Source organism: Pholcus phalangioides, unplaced genomic scaffold (assembly GCF_987345545.1).
Source record: "Pholcus phalangioides strain wild (caught in Gottingen) unplaced genomic scaffold, Ppha-v1.0 ptg000039l_1, whole genome shotgun sequence".
Lineage (NCBI taxonomy): Eukaryota > Metazoa > Arthropoda > Arachnida > Araneae > Pholcidae > Pholcus > Pholcus phalangioides.
The window spans coordinates 19,881,953-19,893,536 of record NW_028301625.1 but is presented as its reverse complement, the minus strand read 5'-3'; the positions used below and the strand labels follow the sequence as shown (position 1 = coordinate 19,893,536).

General features: G+C 36.1%; 1 protein-coding gene across 3 annotated transcripts in view; it reads left to right on the top strand.

Moving 5' to 3' along the window:
- Positions 1 to 557: 557 nt before the first annotated feature.
- LOC149065661 (putative receptor-type tyrosine-protein phosphatase mosPTP-1) overlaps positions 558 to 11,584 on the top strand; it is a 568,681-nt gene continuing 557,654 nt past the window's right edge. For all 3 annotated transcript variants that reach the window (XM_089253719.1, XM_089253718.1, XM_089253717.1), the window contains exon 1: positions 558 to 1,471. In XM_089253719.1, the coding sequence (XP_089109845.1) occupies positions 1,399 to 1,471 (73 nt within the window). In that variant the 5' untranslated portion in view covers positions 558 to 1,398. The remainder of the gene's footprint in view (positions 1,472 to 11,584) is intronic.

The window sequence follows — 11,584 nt, the reverse complement described above, 5'->3', positions numbered from 1 at the left end:
ATTCTGATGGCCAGTACGGATTTTTACTGCTTGACTACTAATATTTTCGTTTTTTCTTTTTTTTTTGTATCTAATTTATTGTTTCTGCAAATTGAATTGAATAAATTGATTGACTCAAAAAATTAAATTAATTCTTAAAAGTGTTTTTGTAAATATATATTTTTTCAAAAAAACTTGATCTAATTTTTATCTAAACACGTAACAATAATAATAAATGAAACGATTTGAAAAAGACATTGCGGTCAACTTTGTGAAAGAATCTCTCTATATATAATTCCTTGAACCTTAAAAGAAATAATATTAAATAAAGGAAACCGCACACATATTATGTAACTTCCAGAAGCACTTCCAGAGAAGATTACACCCAACTAACAAAAAAAAAAAAAAAAAAGTTAATGCTATATTTGGCAAGTTTTCACTGTCCAGAAGTTATTTCACGGTTCTTCACCATAACACAGCGCTTGGCGTGGTTTTAGAACTTTTGGCGAGTTTTTCGGTCCGATACGGGAGAAAGAGTGTGAGGGATGTTCAAAACTAGATTTCAGTAGCTAAGTGAGTAACGCTGAGAGGAGAGTAACTGTCAGGGGCACTATTCGAGACCTTTTCCCAGTTGAAATAGCAATTTCAGAGAGAGTTTCGGTATCTCCCATCTAAAATATTTATTACCCGCTTTTTTACGATTGAATATTTTTTTTTTGTCCTAGAAAAAATTATTAAATTTAAATTTTTCTAAATTTATCTTAAAAATAAGTCATTAATTAGATCGCCGTGTGTATAGTTTTTTTTTCTGCTCTCGTATTGGATGTTATTGGAAAGTGTTTCGTGGCGCTGTAGTCAAGAAAGTCATCTCAAGAACCGTGGAAAGATGTTTTTAGCGGGACTTTAGTATTAGTTTTTGAAAGTGATGCGATCTGAATGTGGGCGGGTCTGATCCTGAACGCCACCTATCCTGAATGAGAGTCTGAGATAGAGAGAGAGAGAGAGAGCATGGGCTTCTCCAATTCCTTCCAACAGTTGTCGTTGGTCTGTGGAACTCGTCGATGCTGTAACACTCATCCTATAAGTACGTGAAAAGTTTATTATATGTGTGAAAAAAGATATCTCTGCTTGCCTCTTATCTCCTTATGAACTTGCCACCGACAAGATGAACATTATATGTGTTTTTATTATATAGTAAGATTGTGTGATCTGAACAAAAAATAAGTAAATTAGAGAATTTACGTGAATAAATAACTTCGTGGGAATTTTTTTTTCCTCTCTCTTCCGGGTGCTGCGAGAGTTAGTTTTAGCTGCTGACATAAAACTGAAACTTTTACCGGCGGCAAAGTTCTGAAGTTCGAATTGTTGTCCTGTCGCCACATGACTTCAGAAACTTTCCTGTTGAAGTGTCGCTGAAACATGCGTTGCACTGAAATAACTGCTGTGGTGTTTCTAGTGATCTCGGCGAGAGTGACCAGTGACTACTATGATGGTAAGTCACTCATATATTTGTTCAAAAAAAAACTTCAAGTTATCTCTGAATATTTTTATGGAGGCAAATTTCTGAGAAAGAAAATTTTGTTCATAAGAGAAAAAATAAATAAATTAATGATGACAATGAAAATAAAGATAAAAAATTATTTGATAATTGACTTAATTATGATGAGATCTGACTTTGATGTTAATTGGTTCAATCAAAGGAAATCCTTTGTTCGTTTATTATTTAAAGGATTTCCGTTTTATTTCACTAATTCAGTTGTATCTTTAATTTAAATTGTCCCAATTGTGACATGTATTTTGTTCTGAAAGCATTTGAAAAATTAGGTTGATTATGCAAATTCTGAATAATAGTAATAATAATAGTATGAAAGTTCAATACTAGTAGCCGGTGTGAAGAAATTCGTATGTTTTAATATACTATTTAGGGCTAGAAATCGGGAGCCGTAAAAAAAGTTGCTGACCATTAGTTTTGAGAAGTTTGCCTTCAAATAAATTATAGGTTAATTTGCATTTAATGAGTTAATTATGTATAATTCACCATTATTTTAAATCTTGCATTCCCAAGATGAGGTCAATTAGACCCTATTGTGAGATTTACGCATTTAAATTCTTTTAGCTAAATAAGATTCTGCACATTTTTTCTTCTCATGCTTTCTTCCTTCATAATTTTGAAAATTCTGACACTTTTTTCGCATTCCTAAAATGATGAAATAGACATTCACGTAAAAGTTATGAAAACTGTATTGTGCGTGTGTGTGTGTGTTGCATCATTTTCATCATTTATCGGTGATATTCCGGTGGATATTTTGGTCTCTAACGCTTGTATTATTTATAAATGAATAAATACTAAAGCGGATATTAACTCAAAATCTTCGAAAAAAATGACCGCAAATCTTTTTTTTTACCCTTCATTTTACATTATTGTTAATACTTTTTAAAAATCGTAGAAACCTAGTAGGGCCAAATTGATTCCATATTGGGAATTTATGGAAGTTTTTCATTTTTGGAATGTGTTAAAAAAAAAGAAGTTATATTCCGGGAAAGCTCTAAAATGTAATGTTTTTACAAAATATTTGCATGTTCAACTTTTTTGCCATATATTAGTGATACCCACATTTTTTTTTATTTAACCGGGGATAGAGATCATATGATGAATCATCTTAATCCGTAAGCAAAATATGCCGAGTGTTTGTTATCATTTCACGGAATATTCCGCCTGGAACAGTACGTAAAAAACCGTTTTCTTATCGATATGCGGTTTTACGGGATCGGTTGCGAATATAGAGAAAGGATGCAAATGGGGTTTATTTATATATATATATAAATTCATGCAATATCTGAAATAATACTTAGTTTCACATGAACCATGATTTAAGAACCGCTAGACTAGAGGTTTTATCAATAAATCATGATCAAATGGTTTTTCACGTACAGGAATCACATTATTACATTGCCGATAGCTATTGACTAGCTTCTTGAATTTTCATTATAACCTTTTCAAAAGCAAAATTGGCTCTGTGGGACGATTCACTGAAATCAGACGATTTTGTCAAATGACTCGTCACGTTATTTATTCAATAAAAACACCCTGGCGAATAATTTCGCGGGGATTAATAAACATTTCAAATCAACTCATCAATAATATATTTTAACTGGATTTAGGCGTAGAAACTACGTTTACTTTTCTTTAGACATCTCTCAACTTGGAATATTAGTAGGAAAAACAGAATATTTAATCAATTTTTTTAATTTATAAATCTTTCTTTTGAAGAAATGGGACCTAAAAATATGCTTTTTTATCTTACTATTTTATAATTTGGGCATTCATACTAATAGTTTAAAGGAAACGAAATGATAGAATCGAAGGTAAGTTGACAAGAAGTCCAACATGATAGTAGTTGAAAAATTTACATATTGTTCGAAGATCAATATATCTTTTCAACTTTATTCGTTTCAAATCTTGGTAGTATATAATTATTGTTCTCCCAGTGCGTTTATCACTGTATTCATTCCTGAATGCGATGATATTATTGCGTTTGAAATGAAATTATTAGAAGGGTTTTTAAAGTACTTGAAACCATTTGTGTTTGATTTCGAACGTGATTGTGCCGAAAATTGACGAATTAATCTATTTGAAACGGACTTCAATAGTTTAATAGTAATTCCATGTAAATAAACAGTAAATGTACGATTTTGATGCCAGTATGAGAGAGTTTTATTGATAACTTTATGAATTTATTAAAATTTTTTCTTCCTAAAGAATTATTTTTAATTTATATACATATATTAAACATGTGATATGAGGTTTGTCCTTGTTTATCAAAGAAAATAAATAGTTTTAAGTGAAGATAACAAAGTAAAACCGTTCAAAGTTCTATATATAGGGTGGGTTGAAAACTCCTTATATCGACTTTTTGCAGGGTGGTAGAAGCATTGTTTGCTGCAGAATCTGTGGGTGAATCGCAATAGTAAAGGCGAGACGTGGAAGGAATTTCTGAGAGTTAAGAACAGCACTTCACCAGAAATATGTTCCTGACTATTCTAAAATGATTTGCTGCAATATGTGCCGTCAACCAGCCGGTACATTTGGTTCCAGCGTGATGAAGCAAGCCCGTTTTCGCCGTGAAATGCGGAATTATTTAAACATTACATTTCTGGTCCATTGGAATGTGCACGGTGGGCCTATTTCGTGACTATCTCACCACGAACTTTCGACTTATTTTTGTGGGCCATCTCCTGAGCATTATGCATGCCAGTAGTTTTCAACCTTTTTGAGATCGCGTCCCGGTAAATTAAAACTAAGACAATGAAAAATTAATTTCTGCATTAATTAAATATTATTTATATGATTATTGACATTTTAAGCGGCATTAACGAGGTATCTCGTCTCCTTAAATATCCTTTTATAGGGGTTTAGTGAGTCCTGCTGTGCCGCTTAAAGGGTCAACTAATTAAAACGCCCAACTAATTATAAACCCCTTAGTCCGTAAGAGTTTTTACATATGGACTATAACAGTATGTGATTGATGTCACAGCCAGTGCCACATTCACTGTTTGAGAAACCTTGAATTATATGCACTAAAATTAGTGTCATTAATAAGTTTTATTACAGTGTTTGCACCCTAATGCTAAATATTGAACCACACATTCCATGATGAAGAATGCTTGTTTAGGTGTATTCTATCGTCATTTGAAGTTTATACCAAGAGTTTTGAATCACACCGTATTTGCTCTTTTCTGAATAGATTTGTGAAAGTTAAGTTGATGAGAAGTAACCAGTGTATTTAATGGTCATTTTCTCTGAAAAACACTATCAATTTTTTTTCTGTACATTAAATTTCAATCACTTATCTCAGTAAAAAATTAGTTTGTACAGTGAAACCACATTCAAGGGACCGCGAAATTGTCTTCAGATATACGTTTCGACTATATAGTACAGTTGAGTACAAATTAAACGAAGTCGCACGGGAGCGTGAAAAACATTCGCAATATCTGATATTCGTTATAACAAATACATTATAAATACTCGAGTTCTCATTGACAGGAATCTACTTGAAGCAGTGTTTTTCGACATAACTTTCAATGTCCGCGAAGTGGGACAGGTGGTCCGAGCAAGACTTGATAATAACAATATTCACATAGGTTGGAATAAAATATTAGATCCACACACTCTAAGTCAGTGGTTCTAAAATTGTGCGTTGCGGCTTCTTTGAACGTTGCCAACCTTTGTCAGAGGCGAGCTATCAATATTAGTGTGCTCCAATATATTGATTTGAAGAGGTTCTTTATTACATTATTATGGGAAATCGCTGATAAACTTTGACTTGGACAATTGAGCCGTGGGTGAAAAAAAATGTAAGAACCACTTCTGTAAATGGTCCATTGAATTGCTGCAGATATTTTAAGAGTTCTGGCAGGGCCGTCATTTCAACTTTTTCCAGGGGGGGGGGGGCAAAGAACATGTACTCAAGGTATGCATATATATATGTATGTATTTGTATATATATATACCATTTGTAGTGTATTTTCAAAAACCAGGAGGGTGCAACGACCCCCCCTGACCCCCCCCCCCCAAATGACGGTCCTGGGGTTTACAAGGGCTGAAGAACTCTGACATAAACGAAACCGCAGATTATGCCGATCTCTCTTTATTCAAGCGGTTCTGGAAATGAACAGAACCAACGCTATTTAGAGCTAGAGAAAGCTATCTAGCTACAGATGACACTGACAGAACACACCCACAGCCTTTCTCGAAATACTACAGTAGTACTTCACATCCGGACTTTGAAAGAGAACTGCTTATTTTATGGAACTTAATCCTGTGAAGAAAATTACAATTTTGCGAAAAACACTTCGTTACATCCGATATTCATAAATATGGCAATTCGTTATAAGCGATAATGTAAACATTATTTTGGTATTGCAGGTTGACTGGAACGGGGAAAATAATTCCGTTATAACCGATATTTCGTAAGCTCCGATTTCATCATATAAGTGTAACCAATTCCGTCCACCAGATGTCGATAAATATTTCTGTTACCGTGGATGTAAATTCCAAAAATCCTTGCCGAGAAATCGAATAAGGGACGAAGGAAAATTCAAAATATGAGGAAAGTGGAAGACGTCGGATCGAAATAATTGATTAGAGAGCTTTCCATCATGTTGCCTATCACCACCCCCACATAGCACATTTTCCCCTGTACCCACCATAATCTCAATGGTAGCCCTGACCCCACATTCTCTTTTATGCATGCGTATTCATTCATGTGTGTTCAGTTTTCATGTCAGTCATTTCGGCTGTTGACCGCTTGGCCCCCCATCATTTCTGCCTGACAGTCATCGTTCCCTCCTGCCCGCTGCCGTCAGCTCTACCCATTTCACTTTTGGCCATTCTTTGCGTACAGAGTGGACCGGATCCGAGTTCCTCCTTGCTTCTTCCGCTTCCGGCTTTCGTCTATTGTGAGGTGCATTCGGTCGGGGGGTCGATCTCTCTCAGACCATTGATGTGACTGCGTGACGCTTCCAGAACCTCTCGTTCCGGATGGACGCAAATTATTTCGGCAAAAGAGCCGGTCCCGTTGGCATCATCGTGTGCCGTACCGGAACAAAGTACCATTTTTTTTTTCAACTCGCGCACCGGAATATACAGAGTGAATACTTCAGTCCGTTTCAGCTCAAATAACTCGTAAACCGTTGGTTATTATGAAAACATACTTTTAATTACGAAAAGTACCCAAATAGCTTGCACATTTTAGATTGCCATTTATTTTACTCTCGGGAGGCCGTATACGTACTGAGATACAAATTCAATTTTTTATACCGTCCCCATGGCCCTCACATCCTGGAGTGGGGCTCCTAGGCTGGGATCTTTTGAAGGCCCCCAGGTAAGACTTTTCACGGGCCCCTTCTGTAGTTAATTTATAGCGTGAAAAAGCAAAAAAATGATGAGAACTGTCCCGGGCCCCAGGGCTAGAGCCCTGTCAGTCCCCCCCCCCTATGTGGTAGCCATGTCCGTCCCCTTGCCTTCTAACTTTGAATAAGTAAGTAGTTGGTCCGTCTCTGTGTGCCGAGTCCCGCAAAACAAATTCCACGTTTATAACTGCAACATTAGCCGAGTTTAACACAAAAATTGCTTAAAAAAGACTGAAAAAACAGCGTAGAGTAACTCCGAAGCGTAGAGTAAGCTTTACCGTTATTATATGCTGTTCTCTAACTCATTTTCAGTGATTTCAGAACACAAATATCTCGGTGAATATTGCACTTAGAAACACGACTTTGTTTTTTTTTTATTGGACTCTTGAAAAGACATTGTATCAACTTTTTAACTCTTTATGGTTCCCGTATATATTTAAATATACATGGTCAAAAACCCCATTACAAATTAAAAAACCCATCACAAAACCAATTTATTTTCCCTATTTTTTTTGGTAAATTAGAAAATACATCTTTTAGTGTCATTTCAGTACAAAATACGGCTATATAATGTCTTGATTAATTATTAATGATTGATTATTAATAATCTTAGCCAATAAAAAAAAAAAATCCACTCTAATGAATTGCTGTGTTGATGTGTACTGTTTCAATTTAAAATATACTAAGAGTACCAAGTTACATCCGTTTTTCGTAAAAAAGAATTTTTAATATGTTTTTATGGGAGTGAACCTTAGAGGGTGAATTGGAAACTATACGATAGGAGGCGGGGATTAAAATTTTATTTTTATATAGTAATATATATAGTACTATATAAAAATTAAATTTTATGTCTTAAATTTTGTGCCACTCATTCCTTGAATTCACCGCCCTGTGCTATAAAAAACCCGCTCTCCCCCCCACCACCTATAAATACGCCTGTGTCTGTAAGTCTTTCTTTTTGTCACCCACATGCTTGCGTACTGTTTTGGTCACTCACATGTTCACATACTCTCTAAGTCAGTCTCATACTCACACACTCTCCAAGTCAGTCTCACACTCACACACTCTCCAAGTCATTCTTATGCACGCACAGACACTCTAGGTCACTCTTCCAGCCATTCACACGCTTGTACACACATTGCGTCACTCTTCCGGTCATTCACATGCAGGGACACGCTTTGCGTCACTATTTTGGTCCGTCATATGCTTCCACACGCTCTAAGTCACTCTTTCTGTGATTCACATGCTTGCAAACTCTCTAGGTCACCCCCACTGACCTAGTCTCTCGCTCTCTCGGCAGAGGCGGACCCGTGTCTATAAAATTTTGCCGCCCTTTCCCGATTGTGTACTAATTTTCTTAGCCGCTCATTCCTAAAATTTGCCACCCCCCCCCAAACTTTCCACCCTGGGCTATAACCCGCTAAGCCCCTCCCCGTAAATACGATACTACTGCTCTCCTCGATATAACAATAACCTCTCTGCAACGATATTTTTTCCTCGATCTACAGAGTATCGTTACATCGAGATTTCACTGTAGTAGACTTTGATCATAAAACACACACATTGATTACCAATGTTCCCCGTTCCAAAAACAAAAACAAACGGTTAAAATTTTTTCGTTTCTTTACATATTTCAGTTTGCAACCCGTGGGTATGCAAATGAGAAATGAAAGAAAGGGAGGGGGGAGGGTTTCCCCCCCGTCTCCCCCAAAACCTCTCAAATTAGCTGTCAGGAAGTAAGCAAAATCCTAACACTCAAGGGGCTTTTTAGCGGGATAGAAAATCGCTTGCCTTATTTCCCCTTACGCATTTCATAATTTAACTCAGTGTTTTCCAAAGGAGGGTTTAAATTGAAATTCCTTTTCTGATTTTTTTTATTTATTCATTTATTTAATCTTTGTTTTTTTTCTGAAAAACTTGGGGGGAAAAAAAATTAAACTGAAGAGGTACAATGTGTGTCAAGAAAAAGAAATTATTTTTATGCATGAAAAAAATTAAAAAAAAAAAAATTTCTCTTCGTTTGTTATTATTTATTTTATTTTTTAAATGAAATATCCTTGGCATCATTTATTTTCTTCCTTCTTTGCCCCGGAGAAACATTTTCGCTAGGATTATGTAAATTAGATTTTGCTATATGCGGGCGACAGATGGCGGTGCTGATAACCCTCACGTATGCAAATACCACCGGCGAGTACGTACGGTACAGAGTCAGGTGCGTGGATATATTGCTGAATGACTTGATCTTGTGAGATTTTTTTTTTTTTTACCCGAATGTGCATGAATTTTTTTAAACGGTGCTTACGGTTGTGTGCCGATCACTAATGGAAATTTCTTCTAAGTGTTTGATTTAATACCTTATTTTCCAGCAATAGCCAGCATGCCGGGAAACAGCGAGGGAGACTAGCATGCAGGGAATACCCGTATTTTCCGGTATTCCGGAGAATTCTAGCCACGGATTCGGATTATTTTTAGATATCTAGATTCAAAAAATCGATTAACCTATTTACGATCACGGGCGAAATATTACTTCCAAACACACCAGTGGAATAAATTTAAACAAGTTCCCTGTGTTTTTCTTTCCTCTCTCTTCACCGTTGCGAAGCTTTATAGTAACCAAAGGGTAAGGTGAGAGTGAAAAGAGGACTCTTCTTCTTTCTTTTCTAACGTGTGGTTATGTTAGGACAAGGTTACCAGATTTATCGCCGAATAAAGGTAATACAAATTTCTTTTGCAAAAGCTTGTACGTCAAGTGGTTAAGTTGGCTGATTTGAACCTTCCTTTTCTCTGTATTTTTGATCCATTCTGTTGTGCGAACTACGTTCAGATAGTTAGAGCTTTAATTTGCTTTTGCTACCGCAAATCTTGATTTATCAAAAATGTTAACGTAGGTTACATGAGTTTATGGAAAAAATATAAGTAGATTTGAAAATTCGTGTATTTTTTTCCATCATGTTTGCAAAATTGCAACATAGAGAACAAAAAATTAAACAATTCCACGGCAAAAGATGATGTAATACAAAAGCGACTGTATATTTCTTCAATCTTTCAGAAAAGATCAACATACAGAAAACATACAAAATATAATATTCGTATTGAAGTTGACGGCAACTAAATTACAGCAATAATTATATCCTCAATTTTCTTTATCGCTATGAAATTCCTGGGCAAAACACGTTTGCTACGGTGAAAAATTATTATTTTATTATGATTCGCTTATTTACTCAGTATTTATATAAATTGATATCGGTTTCTTGAATGTATTCTATGATCCTCATTGAATCTCGCTTTTCCTGGCCCGCCGGAAATAGACCAGACTTCAACATTCAAGAAAGCTGGTGTCCTCGATTTTCACCGCATGTAGGGCAATGCCAGGGAATATGGTGATTGAAGAGAACATCTTCGCATTTCAATTCAAATGTTCACCCAACGGTCACAACAGGCATGAATCCCAATGAGGTAGCTAATTATGGAGAGAATAAAACAGTAGCCGCCCTACAAAGAGGTGGAACGAGACCTTGATCAGGCCTTGCTTTTGGGAGGGCCTTGCACAAAGAAATAATAAATTGAAGTTTTTTCCTTTTGCAATTTCAAGTTACGTGACAGCTTTTTTATTTCTTTTGGGAGTCGTAGGTGGAACTGGCGTTTTTTCGATAAACCATTTTTATGTCTAAAAACATTTGTTTTTTTAACACCTTAAGACACTTTAAAATTTTCATGATAATTCTTAAGTATATCATGATGATAAGATTCATTACGATGATTATATTGATACATAATACCAACTTGAAAAAAAATTACAGAAAATTGCTGACTCTATATAATTGAGAGGGAGGTCGGATCATGGATGAATGAAACACAGTGGTACGTTTTGAATTGTAATTTTCGTTTTCTGAAAGCTACTCGTATCATAAAATAAACTTTACTATTTAATATACAGTGAGTCCGGAATAAAAAGGAATCAAAAAGCTTAGTCATGAAAATGCTGCACCGTCTAGAGGGGATTGTTCAAAGTTTTCTACTAAGGTGCTTGTGCACTGTCGATAGCTGCTTTGAGATGCGCCCGAGTGGTAAGATGCTCGTCTACCACCGTGAAGGTTGCCGTCTGGTACCAGGTTCGATTCTGACGAGCTTGAGGTAACCACCGATAGATGGCGCTTTCATTCACAACCCAACTAGTTAACGGCAGTAAATTTCGTGTAGCGATATGACCGGAGTTGGCGTGTGGTGAAGTAGTTGCTTTGAGATGCTTTTCACAGCAGTTAGTATGAGGGCGGTGCAGTGGTGAGATTACTTGTCTACTATCATGAAGGCTACCGCAGGTTCAATTCCGGGGAAGAACGTAGATAACGAGTTCTCTCTTTCCTCACCGAGGTGACCACCACACCATGGATGGCGCCTTCATTTCCGACCCAATTCGACCAATAGTAAATTGCTGTATGGCGATATTACCGGAGTTAGTGTGGGGTAAATAAGTCAGCATGAATGCCACAATTTAAATTTAGTGCGAGGTTTTTTTTGGCTCATTGAATTCAAATCAGTGACGCGTTTTAAACGCCGTGTACGAACATCATGGAATGTGGACCCTCCCACCATTCGTATCAACAGCATGATATTGAATATTGTTTGTGGCTCTAGTGCACTAATGATAATTGTAGTTGTAAATTCAATAATAAACTCTAGTTGCTCTTTTTAT